Consider the following 16,322-nt stretch of genomic DNA (forward strand, 5'->3'; position numbering starts at 1 on the left):
CGTCTCCCTGCTCACCTCTGGAGAACTTCCAGCAATGCTGCTGTTCTTGGCTGCTGTGAAACCTGCATTTGACCACTTATATGTTTTGCTTTTGAGATGCCCCCTGGATCTGCTCCAGAGTTTCAAGGTGGTGACCATTATAGTTCATTTTAGAGAACATGAGAACACCACAGAAACACATTTGGCCAGCAGTTTAGTGACGATGCAGAGGCTGTTCTCCCTCATAACCCTCATCTGATCCAGGGGGGTGAAAAAGGACAAGCATACTTGTGGTCACGCTTCTAACCTGATATACCATCTTTGAGTTTAGTTATTGCATACCCTTCATGCAAACTGTAAACCCAGCAGCTGAGAGATAGCAGTTTCAGCTGTCATCATGAATGAAGGCCCTCAACAGGTCAGTTTGACAGAGAAGTTGTTCTCTGCTCAAGTGTGAGGTTCATGATGAAATTACAGAGCATAGGCAAGTGGTCACAGGATTTCTGGGGAAAAAATTTAATGGAGCAGTAGCCCTTAAAGCAATTCATAGACACAGAAGAAGATGATATTGAAGGGAAAATCAGGTAAATTTAGATTCAGTACAGCCCATCTGTGCTGTCGTAGTTGTGCTGGACCCTATTCCAGCTGTCATGCGACGAGAGGGTCACCGATCCATTGTAGGGCTATTAAAAAAAATAAAATAAATAACATTAAAGTATAGATTTTGTTTTTTTTAATGGTTGGAGCTGCAGAATTTCTTGATTGCACCACCACCATCTACCATAAAATCAACCTTACTAACTTTAAATGGATGTGGACCATCAAACCTACTTTCATGCCTGAATTAATTTTTTTCAGTCATTTTCGAACTGCAGAGTTACGTAGGTGTTACAGTCATTCGGATGGGCTTGTATGCACACGTGTATGTAACTATAACATGAATAACAGCATACACAGACGTGCTGTGTACTGTAATAGATTGCCTGTCTCAAGCAATGTTAAAATTTGAAACCTGGCTGTATCTATTTTCTTCCCTGTCAAAATGCTTTTTCTACATGGCTAAAGAATAAAATGTATCATATGCGCGTTGTCGCTTTTAATCCAAAATCCTATTCAGTGTTTTTGATCAGGTGCTTTTACCTGGTAAAACAATGGGGTATTTGAAACTCATTAACCATTGTTGTTGCAGACATTTTTATTCACTGTAGCAGAAAACCACAAATGTTAGTAAAATGAATGATGGCATTGTTCCAATTTAGGTGTTCCAGTAAGCTGTGCCACTGACAGTGCAGAAACAGCCCCAGCTAAGTACATGTCAAACATCTTTTATTTTAAACGTTTATATGATTAGGTGAGATTTTATGTGATTTTAAGTCAAAGAAGCTGACTTAATTCCATCCCTCCTTACAATCGATATGGCCAAGTGGTAGAAAAAAGAAAAATAAAAGCCAAATGCTTTAAATCTTATCTGCTTATCAGCTGTTGTACAAATTGAGTTTCTTGTTTTTTTGTAGAGTGGGGCAAAGTTGTGAATTGGTGCATGCTCCTACAACAGTGACAATGTCTTGTCTGTCAGGGAATGAGAAGCTACTGGTGCTGTTGAGTCTCCCATATTGATCGCAGTTCCCTGACCCAGTTTCTTGTACGCCTGTGTATTTTTGTCTCTGCTTTTTGAACCAGACAGATTAGATGTCATAGCATCCACCTTTCATCTCAAAAGCTGGAAAAAAACTGCTCAGGAATGGCTCGAGGAACAACACAAAAATTCTAAGATATTTACTCAGCCTCCAAACTCCTCAAATCTCAATCCGATTGAACATCCTGCAGATAAACAGCAAGCAGCCGGATCTATGGTGGGCCAACATCGCGCCCCATTGTGGAAGGGGGATCTACACAATATATCATAGGTGTTTTAAACATTGTGGCTGATTTGCCATTTGCGCCAAGTGTCTGTGCAACCAGACATGAACTACACTAAGGCATTAGAGCACACACAACCTCGCACACATGTGCCGTTTCCTGCTCATAAGGGCCTTTTAATATCAGACAAGACTGGGCTGGTTCTGTGGGAAGCTCTGCGGGAGCTGTCTGGACATTCTGATTGAAGGAAAATCTCATTACAGATTAGCTGTAGGCAAAAATATGATTAACGGCAAGGCGGGACAATGGATAATCCTCACTCACATTAAGTTCATTCGTATGCGTACAGATAATGTCCCAGCAGGAACATGGAAAGTGTTCTAATAAGAATAGTGTACCCAACCAATCGCACTTCAACAAATTGAGAAGAGGGAGCTGGTACATGTAAGGGACCGAGCAGCAGAACCAAGCATGACGCAAGGTCGATTTTGTTCTCTCACTTGGGTTCGTATATATTTCGTTTTTAAGTAGAGCACCTAAAAATATGAATATTTTAAAGGTTTGTTTTTTTTTAATATTCTATATTGATAAAGTCATAAAGTGAAATATTTCTGTTTTTATGTTTTCATTTGGATGATTGTTGGCTGATAGTATTTAGTATGCAGTATTTTAAATGATTAGAATATTTTATTTTGAGTTTGAGTAAATTACCACTCAAACAATACAAATACTGTGTATGTGTTGGTCTAGTTCAGAACAGGTAAATACGATCAGGGCCAAACCCGAGAGACTTGACAGTCCAGATAAAAAACATTGCCAAGGTCTACTGGGGAAAAGGCCAGCTGTTCACAAAGTGCTATATGAAAGCATGTTAATGCTAAGATGACAGGTAGGGGAAAGTGTTTCTGGAAAAGGTGCACAAGCAACAGGGATGACCACTGCCTTGACATGATTGTTAAGAGAAGTCTATTTGAGCAACCTGGGAAAATTCAGAAGGATTGGACTGAGGCTGGTGACAGTGCAATAAGAGCCACCGTCACACAAATCTTCAGGAACAGGATAAAACTGTTGCATTCTTAATATCAAGCTACTCCTGATCCAGAGATGTCAGAAGCATTCTTATCTGGGCTAAGGAGAAAAAGAACAGGACTGCTGCTCGGTGATCCACAGTCCTCTTTTCATATGAAAGCAATTTTTTTCATTTTATTTGGAAATAAACATCTTAGAGTCTGGAGGAATAATGGAGACAGAATCCAAGGTCTTTTATGTCCAGTGTGAAGTTTCTGCAGTCTGTGATGATTTGGAGTGCCATGTCATCTGCACGCAGCTATCTACCAGAAGATTTTAGAGCACTTCCTTCCATCTGCTAACAAGCTTCATGGAAATGCCAATTTCCTTTTCCAGCAGGATTTAGAATGTGCCCACAGTGCCAAAACTCCTACCAAATGATTTGCTGATTGTGTTATTATGGTGGTTGATGGGGCAGCTGACTCACCTGACCTGAAACCCACAGAGAATCTCTGGTTTGTTGTCAAGAGGAAGATGAGAAGCCGACCCAAAAATACAAACGAGCTGCTGTCATCAAAGCAACCTGAGCTTCAGTAACACCTCAGCAGGACCGCAAACTAATCGCTTCCATGCTACGCTGTACTGATGCAGTAATTTGTGGTAAAGCAACCCCAGCCAGGTACTGAGTGTATAAACGAACACACTTTTCAGAAGCTGGAGATTTCTGTATTGTAAATGCTTTTTTAAATCATGGAAATATTACAATCATGTTTAGATGTGTGATTAATATAAAAGTTGAGTTACATTATGAAAAACTAAGTCAGAATATTCTAATTTTTTGGAGATCCACTGGTACTGTATGCATTTGTGTGGATTTGGGATGACCTACACAGGAACTAGGACTCAAGCTTACCTTTTGAATATTTTATATATGTTTGAGAATAACAGAAATACACATCTCGAGATTAAATCATTATCTTCTTTGGTGTAATATTTGGAAGACAAGAAAATACTGACAGGGGTCACCATGGAAACAGCACAGAAACACTTCAGCTCCCTATTTTTCATCACATCACTGTTAAATGCCTCGTGGGAGCACATTCGAATTATACTTTTAAAGATATATTTGCTAGTCATTGGCGTTTTCATTTGAAAGCACTAGCCTCAAACAACAGCGCACACTAGGAAGCTTATTCAAATAAAAAAGATCTGGGCTTGCTGGATCCCTCACACACTTGTCTGTCAATCAGTGGATTTTTTTTTACTGGTGTGCAATCCATTTGGACAGAGGTTTACAGGGAATGCTAACTGGGGTTATTGGGGTTCCTCCAATCTCTGGGCAAGATACAACCCCACGAAAAAAAAAAAGGAGAAAAAGTGCCCTGGTGTGTCCAACGGTGTGTGTATTTGGGATTGGAAAAATGTGTTATGAACAGAATAAAACTGTAGTATACTGTGTATACTATTTGAGTGAATGGGTGAATTTAGAATTCAGTGTAATGTCCTTCGCATGCACAGGAAGATTAGAAAAATAACCTTTTTTCAGTCTTTTATAAAGAGACACTGCCGTAAATGTGACACACAGAACACAGAAGTGGCTGAAGAATAACCCCTGCCTTTAATCTTTATTTAATCTTCAGAAAATAAAAAACAAGCTAAAATTGAGTTATTTTATTATTATTTTATTATTATTATTATCTTATTTGAAATAACTTAAAAAACCCATAAATTAATTGTGTATTAGAGCTCTTAAAAGTCTTAAGGGCAGGCTTTGTAGCAAGCAAAGAACAGCAGTCTCCTCAGGGTGTAAAGTGTATGTGCTATATGAAACACAAACTCTTAAAAGTTGGGGAAAATCTGACTACTTCAAAATCCTCTTTCAAAAAAAACTTACAGTAAGAGAAAATCTAAATAAACTCTTTTTCCACCTAAGCTCATGCAGATGGTTTGAACGGAGCAAAGATTTAGATTTTTATCCGTGAAACACAAAGTGCCTCTCGAGACTGGGAAGGCAGTGAGACCTGTCTGTCAGCCGGTGGCAGGATGAATGATCCTTAGCCATAATGCTGCTCCTCTGCCATTACCTAGATGATATTTCTCCACTGCTAAATGTCACATCAATATTCTCTAGCAGCCAATTAATCTCAGCTCCCATGGAACCTGGTGACATCTCGCATCCTGTTGGAATACAGATGGCACCATCGCTGGACCTTTGCTCTTAACACATATTTGCTGAGAGCACTCATATGGTGCAGTTCAAATATTGTGCAACCTCGTGCATCCTTCCCTTCTTAAATCTTTCAGAGGGTTTCACAGAGAAAACTTTATTAGCAGAGGCAGCGGCAGCAGCACAGCTTGACTTTTATTCAATTGCGGGCAGAGGGTACTTCAAGGATAGATGGGAAAGGAAAACGATTTTTCACAGGATGTTCTACAGGAGGATTTAAGTCCACTGTATTTTGAGCCGTGTGTTGGGGAGGTGAGTGATAGCCTCGGTGTTAGGATGGTGACATGAGGTGAGCGGGTGATTACTAAAGACGAACAAGGTCAAATCGCTCATTGTCCCTGCTGTTGCTGTATCACTGAACTCTGGCAGAATTAAAGGCTTATGTTGAGGTGTGGTCAGAGCTGGATGCTCTTACTCACATCTCAGCAACGATTTTAGATGGCATCATTTTAGAGTAATAGCTTTGACCCTTTAAAGTCTCAACAGTAACTATGATTCCACAAGAATTGCAGTTAATCATAGTTATACTTGCCTGATCTGTCATAGTGTGCATAGCCATATATGAGAGAAATAAAATCCATTAGAAGCCATTTAGAGATATGAGTCACCGTCACCTGAATATCCTATCAGATAATAAAGTCACTATGTAGTCTAATGATTAAGGTTTGGCTTCCCTGCGCAAACTGTACTATGGATGAACTTCCCTAGAGGTATATATTATACTAAGTGTTTTACTATTTAGGTCATGACATTAAGAGGTTGAATTTAGGCCCCAGAAGATTCAGGCTCTTCCTGCAGTAACAGCTTGTTGCTAAGCAATGCCATTTAAAAACAGGAGAGTATTGAAAAATGGGTTGTACTAAATGGCTTTCCTTTGAATCGTAAACTATAAAGAATATAGGGACCCTGCTGATTTTAAATGGAGTGACCCTCTGTGTGTCTCAGATAATATTCAGAAGTGTATCACAGTTTGTTGCTTACCTGTCCTACATAGACCAGCAGTCTGGCATTAAGGGGACTCTCATCAGGGCTCAGCCAGAACTCAGAGTTATCGTCTGATGATACTGAGAACTGGAAATCACCTGGAAGGGAGAAAATATGATCAAAGTGTGTGTCAGTGGAAGTAGATATGTATGATCTAAGAGAGTATAATCACGAAGGGCAGAATTTCATAAGAAATGTGAAAAAGAAAACGCACCAAAAATGTGGTGCCCTGCCGGGAGCAGTAGTCATGGATGACATGCATGGTTACGGTGATATGAAGATTTACCTCACATGAATTTCTAATCTGTATGTAACAACTATATGAATGGAAATAAACACTTGAGCACAGACGCAAAACAGTGAGAACATGGGGTGCAGTAAGTGGAGTTCACAAACATTGTCATTCAGTTTATAAGTAATCTCAGGATAGTGACAAATTGTATTTATTTGTCATCTTTCCTCATAAATGTTTACACGTTCATGGGTAATCAGTGATCTGAGAGACAGTGATCTTAGTTTTCAAATGTGGAGTCATCCTAAGAGCAGAATAAAATCGAAATGGTATCCACACCGCCAGATTATCTATCATTTGTTCTTGTGGATTGGCATGCAAATTCATATATACTATTGTATATAAAAAAGCGTAACACAGGTGGACATACCTGTGAATACAGATTTCTCTTTTTTTGGCCTTGTCCACCTTTATTTGATAGACACAGTGAAAGCAGGGGCAGAAAGAGAAGGGGAAGACATGCGGCAAAGGGCCGCGGGTCAGACTCAAACCCGGGCTGGCCGCTCTCAGCCATATGGCATGTGGTCGACTGCTCAAAGCACTGAGCGGTACCCCAGTGAATACAGATTTCTAATAATGTTGCTGCACTGATTATTATTTGTCTAACTAAAATAAGCTAAAATGCAGAATTGCTATTAGAAAAACAAGGTATAATCTTACTATTTCCACAGTGATTAAGAGGGTGAGTAGCTGCCATGTGCTGCTAATCAAAAGCCCTTGATTAACTGATCAAGTGTGACCATCCTTATAAAAGCAGAAGTTTTGGTTTGGTGTCTTTTTGTGTGTCTTTTTCTGGTCTGGAGCGCTATTGTGTGTGTTAACACACTCCAAAGACTCAATGCCACTTCGGCAATGATTTTAGAGAAGCAATTGTTAGTACCCATCAATCTGGGAAGGGTTATAAGGCCATTTCCAAACAATTTAAAGTCCATCATTCTGAAGTGAAAAACATTATTCACATGTGGACAGCGTTCAAGCCAGCTGCCAATCTTCCCAAGAGTGGACACCTTAGAAAATTCACCCCAAGGTCAACACATACAATGGTCATAGAAATTGCAAAATTGCACCTGAACAAACCACAAGACTTCTGAAGCCCTTGGACACACCAGACCAGAGTGAAAATGTTTGGCCATAATGCGCAGCACTACATTTGGTGACAACCAAAGCGTACAGCATATCAGCATGAACATAGCATACTAAGTGGCAAGCACAGAAATGGGGAGGGTACAGCTAAAGTTTGGGTGGAATTGGGACATTGGCACAGCAGCAAATCTAAAACTGAATGGCAGAAAAAAGAAAAGGATCAAGGTGTTGCACTGACTCAGTCAAAGTTCAGACCTCAACCTGACGCAAATGCTGTGGCAGGATCTTAAGAGAGCTGTGCATAAATCAGTGCCTGGAAACCCAAATAAACACTGTAAATAAGAGTGGGCCTAAATTCCTCCACACCAATGTGAGCGTCTGATAAACAATTACTTCAAGTTGTTGCTGTTAAAGGTGGTTCTGGAAGCTGTTCAGTTACACTCTGCTTATGCATTCTGACCTAGCCTTTGACACAGTGTAATATGCCACGTGTTACTGTTTATCCGAGGTTGTATTCAAATACTTTTAAAAACTGTCAAGCAGACTCTTTGTTTCATTATTCATTTCATAAAACTACAGAATTAAAAACAAAGAGCACACTTTCCTTTTCACATGACTATGCAATCTACAGTTGGATTCCAGCACTTTATAATCCATTTGGGAAATCAAGTCTGCTGTGTAAAATGATGAATGATGAACACTCGTGAACACAGAATGAAATGTAATAGTGCTAATGTATTGACTCTTTTCTCCTCTTGAGCACAGACTCTTTCGCTACTGCCGCTGCTGCATTCTTGAAGATAATTGTAGAACGGCACCCGTTAACTTTTCTATCTCCAGTGGATTAAAAACCTAGGCTTTGCTCTTTATTTAGTTATTGTCATGGCAAATTGTGATATTGCTGCTCGACTGATGCTGCCCTTTTTTCATTCACCACACAAGCACTAACCTCAGAGTTGACTTAACTATGTGATCAGCTGTTTCTGAATAGAGAAAGGGGCTTCCCATCTTGGGGTTGCTGCAAACCCAGGTCAGCTCGGTGAGACATTCTAATATTTTGCAGGTGGTAGTGTTCACTATAATAAAACTAATTTGTTACTACACTATTGCAATATTTAGGAATTCTCAAACTACATGTTAAATTGCCACATTATTCATATTTTAAATTTGGTTGCAAAACATAATTGAGAAATGACGCACAGGCTGTCACCGAGAAGATAATATGACCTTTAAGCCATCAGCAACGGAGAGTGATACCCCAAGTGAAAGCTACACGAGGGGTTTAAATGAATGGTAATCTAATTAATAACTTCATATTCTGCAATTTGTGTAAGGGCACTTGGGCATTAGAGCTTTCAGTTCCCATAGCAACTGGGCTTGAGGGTAAGACCATGAGGGGACTGCAATGAGATTTAGCTGTGAGATTTCTGGCATTCAGCCCTAATAAAAATGTGAATATCCACTACATTAGTGGCTCCGAAGTGCTTGGATTAAGAGGGCTGTGGAAAATGTCTACTCTTTCAAATGTGCAAATGCTTCCTCAGATTGGTGACTTACTAATAGAAAAAGCTAGTTACCATCTCTGTAAGGGTGAAGGTAGCCAAATATTCTCAAGCCATAGTTCTTCCACTTTGGAGCCACTGCCAGTTTCTTCACTGTTGTCCTGGCCTGTATTAAGAAAGAGGGAAAAATATTGCAACTTTAATAGCAGCAACCTACACACTCCATCTCATGTTAAGTCACAGTGAAACATTCAGTTCAAGAACACACAATGAGGCATAAAGCAAACCTCTGACCCACTTGTTCAAGTCTGCAACTTAATATGAAGATGATGAAGACTAAAAGACGAGATACTGTAATAAAAGACCATGCTTTAATTAAACATAAAGCTAGCATGCTCACAGATCATAGTGATCATAGTGAAATTGTTGCCATACAGTTCCCATCCGACAATATTATCCATGTAGCCATTTCTTGCCATTTTTGATCTTTTTGAGACATCTGAACCTGCTATAAGTTTAGCCAGTAATGCAGTTAAAGTAAATAGGTTAGCAATTAATTATTTAGAATGATATTATCAGATTAATGTTGCTGAGCCTTTGCAGACGGCTCAGAAGGATTAAAAATACAGTGATTTCAGCTACCAGTGAGGCGCGCTCCACTGCTAAAAGCTACTGATTTGATGACAATGATGATTCACTGTTTCACAGGCTGATTTGCACATGCACTACACACCTCAGCTAGGAGCAGCTGATGAAATGTGCTTGTGGCAGTTGTCAATTTCAGTCAGCAAATCAATAGGTACAAATGAAAAGCCTGCTGTCTGATGCTAAGAGCCATTTTCCCCCCAAAATAAATAAATAAAGAAAAATTCTGCTGGTAAATATGACACAGACACAGCTAGCTGCATATGTGACTTGTGCGAGCAGGAGACTGACAGGCATGCACAACCAGTCAATACAATGTGCCTTTAGTGTTAATGCATGAAAATACGCACTGCTGTACTTACATGAGGATAGAGAGGGAAGTGCAAGTTCTTTCTCAGCTGGGCTATAGAGGAGCCGCACCAGTCCTCAAACACGTGAAGGTTAGCCTGGCCCTTATACTGTCAACACACAATCACACACGCACAGAGGACACAGGTCAATGCACACACTAACAGCGGCATCATACGTGCTGTTAAACAGGAGATACGCTTCAGTGCTTCAGAGCTGCCATCCTGCCTAGAACGTGCTGGAATATGTGCAATTTACTCCATGTTGCAGGAAAAATCAAATCTCTTTGAAACACGAAACTGCAGAGTGAGGTTAGAAATGTTCTGAATAACAGAAGAACTCAACAGGAGTATCGGGGGAGTGTGAACTGAGAATGTCTGGAGCAGTTTGTCAAAGCTCATCCCCTGCCCATAGTATGACATTTGTCTGAATTACACAGGGAAATCACAGGACACAGCAAGGACAGATGGTGAAACCAGTCTGCTTTGGGGCACAGTCTCCTCTCTCGTGCACTCTCTCTTGTTCATCACACACACACACACACACACACACACACACACAAAAGTCTGCTCGCATTGGAGTGGGGATGACTCTCCATAGACTTGTGTGTCAAACTTACAGTGCTATGGAAATTATGTGCTTTGGGTCACGCAATGTTTAAAAAGAGAGAAAAACTCTACAGAGTGAAACAATGAAGAGTGTAATTCTTAATAACTTCACTACACACTCTGATGCGCTGTTGCACATTAGCATATAACTTCAACTCAGTTTAATGTCAAGCTCTAGGAGCACAGTGGAAAAAATGTTTATACTTGATGATCTTGAACTGTACCAATATACTATACCACATACTGTACACACATATGGTATCCTTTTAATGTGTGACAGCAGTCTCAGCAGGTTGCCACTGTAATGCTGCCACAGATATTTACAACATCACAGAGTACTTGAGCAGCAAGCTGACTCTCTCCAATTGACTATGAAAAACGGCACAGCGAGGTTCCCCCGGTTGGATCAAAGGGAAAGATTGCTTCAATACTTTGGCCCCATTTCATTCGTTAAAGGTAACCTTTTTGTGCGTAGAGTAGGTGCTAGCTGTGTAGTCAACAAGAAGTGAGCTGTCAAATCAAGAAACCAGAGGAGTGGCAGTGACCTCATGTAAATAAAACACAGTCTTCTCATTAGAGAGATTAGAGGAATGGGATATGGAAGGTTTCGTGAGCAAATGTCTCTCTGACTGCTACTCTAAAGGAGAAACATGTTGATGGAGGGTGTTGTGCTCCTTCAGTATGACACAGGCATTCGAACAGATGGCATGACCTGCGTGGTCCCCGTTTCTCTCCACACTCTGCATGGTCAACTAAATGTCCGGGACACTGACAGCAACATGGCAATTACAGTTCATGAATTAACCATGGGATAACTTTGTTTTGAAAACATGTCATTCCCAAACAGTGGGACGCCTGATTTAAGCTCACATTTTTATTTATTTTTTTTTGGTAAATGTTCCTTTTAAAATTAAAGCAGAAAGAGACAGTTGAAAGGCTGACAGATTTAAATCTGAAAAAAGAAATGAATGAAGAAAATGGATGAGACTGCCTGATGTTTAAAAAAAGGGGGGTGGGGGAGTGACAGATAGAGATGGGGAGGCACAGTGAGGTTAGAAGGATTTAGCAGATGGGGACTAGTCCCTGTGTAAATATGCCTTATATAAAGCTTTTAATAGATTTCCTGTGGGTTTTAAAAGCAAACCTTTTTCGGCCTGACCTGCTCCCCCCTCTCTCCTTGTCAAATAGCAATAAGCGGACAGCTTTAAAAGTCTCTAATTATTCACACAAACATATCCCTGTGAGGCCCTGGAGAGGCCGTGGGCTGTAAAGTAAAGGCTTTTTTTTTTTTTTGCTGGGGGGGGGGGGGGTGTCACTTGTGTATAACTGGCTCTGTTTTGTGGGCGACAGGGAAGCAAGAGCTCTGTCTGTGCTCTGGCCTTAACATGATGCTGGATACGGAGTCAGGGAAAAGGGAAGTTGTCTTTTCTCCAACTACTCTAACTTAAACTCAATCATTTTTCTCTGAGTGTTGCTTCAGCCCCCCCTCCCTCTCTCAGGCTTCAGTCCCACTATCCCTAAAGTTGTTTCTTCTTCCCTCTGACCTCTCCATTTCTGCCTCTCCACCCTTCTATCTCTGTCTTTGTTCTGCCAAATGCTGTCAGTGTCTCGACTCTCATTCCTTAGTTTCCCTGAGCTCAGCTGTTGGCTGTCACTCCACCACACTGTCTCACTCCATCTTCTTTTTGCCTCTCTTCTCGTTCCTCGTTCTGCAGCGAGCGATAAAATCATAGTCACATTATTTGTTGGTGTATTGACAATGATACTGCCTGTCTGTGTTTTTCTTGTTTTGTGTTTTTTACACGATGGGTATGATATAGGAATGTAGCGATTGTGTCATTTCAGATGACAGCTAACTTTCTTTTATAGCTAACATTTATATTCAGTAACTGGCTAAAGAAGAGACAGAATGACTACTGCTGTCTTTCTTACTTTGCTGTTTTACTTCCATTTATGTAGCTGTTATTGTTTAATCCAAAATCACACTTTTAGCAATCAAGTAAACAGGCATGGGCACTCTCAGGAAGGATTGTTTCTTCTACTTGAACTAACTAAATATTAAATTACCTCTGTCCATCACAATCATTCTTCTGCAACTGTATTTTATCAGAAGTAAGTCCAAAGTGGCTATGTGCTGGGCTACTTGTTGGGACTTATAGACTTCATATATTTAGTAGTAGGTATGGCTTCTGCTTAAATTGCTAAATACACTATCTATCCATCCATCCATCCACTTCCGCTTATCCTTTTTCAGGGTCGCGGGGGTGCTGGAGCCTATCCCAGCTGTCTTAGGGCGAGAGGCGGGGTACACCCTGGACAGGTCGCCAGTCTGTGGCAGAGCTAACACATAGACAGAGACAACCATTCGTGCTCACATTCACTCCTGCACTCACAACTATGGGCAATTTAGAGTTCCCAATTAACCTATCCCCACTAACTGCATGTCTTTGGACTGTGGAAGGAAGCCGGAGTACCCGGGGAGAACCCACGCAAACACAGGGAGAACATGCAAACTCCACACAGAAAGACCCTGGCCTGATGGTGGAATTGAACTCAGGACCTTCTTGCTGTGTACACTAGAAAATATATTCATATTCTTAGAAAAAACAAACTATTATTAGCAACTTGTGTTTATACGCTGCTCTCAAGACAAAGCTGCGTTTGGTTCATTTTAAGATAAATTTCTCTACTTTTATCCTATTACGTGTGACTGTAAGTTCACCATAAATACAACATGTGCAACATGTTGACATGGAAAGCAACGTGTAAATATAAACAACTTACAAATCTGCTCTCCTCTACTATCATGTTATACCAATGAACTGATATAGTGTACATATTTCAACCGTCTACTTTATATGAAAAATATGAAAAACATATAGCATATAAACAGCAGTAATACACTGAAAGCATACGTTCGTAATTCTTAAAGTTTTAACAGTCAGTTGTGTTTAAACGCAACCTGCGCCCAGTCATCCTCTTAAATGTAAATGTAGGTATAATCTTGTCCATTAGTTTCTCTTGTTTGAATTCATTTCTTCTTCCCTGTTCATCCACACCCTGCTAAATCTCAAACTATTCCAGATATTGTTCAAACACCTGGCCCACCATATGTGACAAAAAAAACCCCAAAACAAAAACAAAACAACATTACCTCTTTTGAAATGATCTGCAATTATATTCAACTTCTTTTCTCCTCATCAAGTTCCAACTATGAACAAACAAAATCTACTTTAATTGTCCATAATGAATACATCATTCAGATATAGAAGTGTGGCACAGAGCTACTTCAACTTACTTACAAAAGTATCTGCTGATGATAAAGAGCGCTTTGCAAAAACACTTATGTTAGAGAACTGCATTAAGCTGGAAAGCGTTACAAAGTAATCAGAGAGTTAAGGTATTTAATCACTTCACACTGATGATTGTCTAGAAATTGTGGACAATTAAAAGGAGACAATTTTGTTCTGTTATTACTCTCCTTAAGTGGGCACCCAGCTAAGATGGTACCAAAGGCACAATGTAGAATGCTCAATGAGGCGAAGAAAAATCCCAGAGTAACAGCTAAAGGCTCAGAGAAATCACTACAGATGGTAACGTTTTGCTCATGAGAATGGAGATGTGGAGAAAGAGTTGGTGTGCTGGTGCCTTTGGGCCTAGACAGCTTGCCGTCATCGGGTTTATCAAAGGGTCTTACAGTGGGGCAGCTAAAACTAAGTAGGAGATGGAGCAAGCAAATGACCATTTTAAACATTAAAGTAAATGTATTACAGAGTGGTTCAAACAAATAATAATAACAATAATCTAGAGTGGCCCAGCCCTAAAAGAGATTCCAAACATCCATATGTGACCTGCATTTGTTGGAAATGCTTCTCTAAAGTAATTTATGGCATCTGTCAAACATGAGGAGCGAACTAAAAGAACAAGAAAAAGTACAAGAAAAGCTACCCGATTAAGAAGGGCATTTAATCTAAAGCATCAAATACTGTATAGTACACTACTCTTATCACACCACACATTTCCCCCAGAAAGCTACATACATTCTGCGAGCGTGTCTTTCACCATATCTCATCTCTCTCATCCATCTGGCTGAACCATCAACCCAGCAAACAAATAAAACTTTCTCTTTTTTCCATCTCTCTTCTCCGCAAGGCTCTCCCTTTCTCAAAATCTGGTGCAGCCTTCTGCGCTTCCCACTGGCAGCAAAGCACTGACAAATGGCTGCTCAGTGTACCCACTGACGAGCTTTCACACCAACTGACACTATTAATCCCTATTGGGTAAGAAAAGTGAGACATGATGTTCCTATCAAGGGCAGATTGGGGTATATACAATGCCACTTTGCTTGCTCGCATGGGACATGCAGGACAGAAGGCATTAAAACTCAGTGTTGATACATCATAACACTGTACTATATGTAAGTGTTGAATAAATAGGGAATAATTGAACATGCACTATAATTCTATGATATAAATTTAAATTTATAGCCCACATTTAGTCTCTCCCCCTCCTGTCACATCTTCCTCTTTCCATTAGTAATTTAGGAAAGAAAAGAAAGTGGGATAAGAACGAAGGTACAGTGAGGGGAAGAAGCACTATATGGACACAGATAATGAGAACTCATTTCACACAGTGAGAGCAGCAAAAAATGGAAGACACGGTTTATATGATCTAGATCCCAGCCTCATCAACTACTGTAATGAGGGTTTGTATAATCTGCCATCTGTCCTACAATTACATATCTTCAGTAATGCCAAAGATGTAACATGAGGGGGATGGATAGGCTGCAGTAGATACGTCAAACTGAGGAACATGAGACAGGGTACGAGGAACGAGCAGCATTTTTTCTTATCTCAAACCCTTACACGTAAATGGCAGATAAGAGAAATCACAGTTATTCACCAGTTGGCATTTTGAATAGACAGAGGAAAAAACAGACAAAATCAATAGTGAGAGGGAGACAAATATCAGATGTCTTCTCCTGCATCTTCACCTCATATTACTGAGGTATGAGGAGGGGATCGGAGAGCAGACAAAGATCTGATTTGTCCTGCAGTCTTGTCACTCCATGTGTTTCTGTGCGAAGAGACAGCTGTGATGACTGCTTCCATATGAATCATGTGTCTGTGTTGTGCCACAATATCTTCCTCACTTCCCTCGAGTGGTAAATAATAGGCTGTCAAAATCTGTTTCACCAAAAGTACAGACATAAAGATACTTTCAGCTCCACCAAGAGCCAAAAGACCAGACACTTCAGTCAGTCAGTCAACTTGGAGACTGTCATCCGCCACCTGTCCTCCTCAGTGCACTAAAATTGAAACCAGGCTTAATGCTTTAATTATAATACATCTGGGAATTAAGATACTACTAAGTTAAATCTCTGCTCCCTGTGGCTTTTAAAATATCAGTGACATGTAAAAAAACATGAAAGTTCCTCTGATATCAACGTCTACAATGACTTAGCAGACCACTAATCCTTCTTACCATCACTTTCTTTCTGCATGTGACTAAATAAAATTGTTTAAGAAGCTCAAATTCTCCCTAGATACATGTCAGCTTTGCTGCAAATGACTGTTTATCCATTCTCGCCTGGATAGTGCTTGACTGCTAAAAAGTGGGGCAATTTGCTTTCTTATCTATGTCCCATGTCAGTGCGTTTAAAGTGCTGATGTCACTTTTGAATGAGCAAGCACGCTCGGCCAAAGATCCTCATCAAGTCACCAGCGTTTACCTGTTGCAAGTCACACAGTTTTAAATGTATTAACAGTGATTAAAGTGCCTCTTTT

At 40.2% G+C, this 16,322-nt stretch overlaps 1 protein-coding gene across 2 annotated transcripts in view; it reads right to left on the reverse strand.

The window, feature by feature from the left end:
- The window catches only part of b4galnt4a (beta-1,4-N-acetyl-galactosaminyl transferase 4a), a 140,029-nt gene that overhangs the window by 44,557 nt on the left and 79,150 nt on the right, over window positions 1–16,322 (reverse strand). For both annotated transcript variants that reach the window (XM_063479975.1, XM_063479976.1), the window contains exons 4-6: window positions 9,943–10,038; window positions 9,011–9,101; window positions 6,056–6,156 (exon numbers count right to left, since the gene is read on the reverse strand). In XM_063479975.1, coding sequence (XP_063336045.1) covers window positions 6,056–6,156; window positions 9,011–9,101; window positions 9,943–10,038 — 288 coding nt within the window. The remainder of the gene's footprint in view (window positions 1–6,055; window positions 6,157–9,010; window positions 9,102–9,942; window positions 10,039–16,322) is intronic.

This window comes from Pelmatolapia mariae, linkage group LG7 (assembly GCF_036321145.2).
Source record: "Pelmatolapia mariae isolate MD_Pm_ZW linkage group LG7, Pm_UMD_F_2, whole genome shotgun sequence".
Classification (NCBI taxonomy): domain Eukaryota; kingdom Metazoa; phylum Chordata; class Actinopteri; order Cichliformes; family Cichlidae; genus Pelmatolapia; species Pelmatolapia mariae.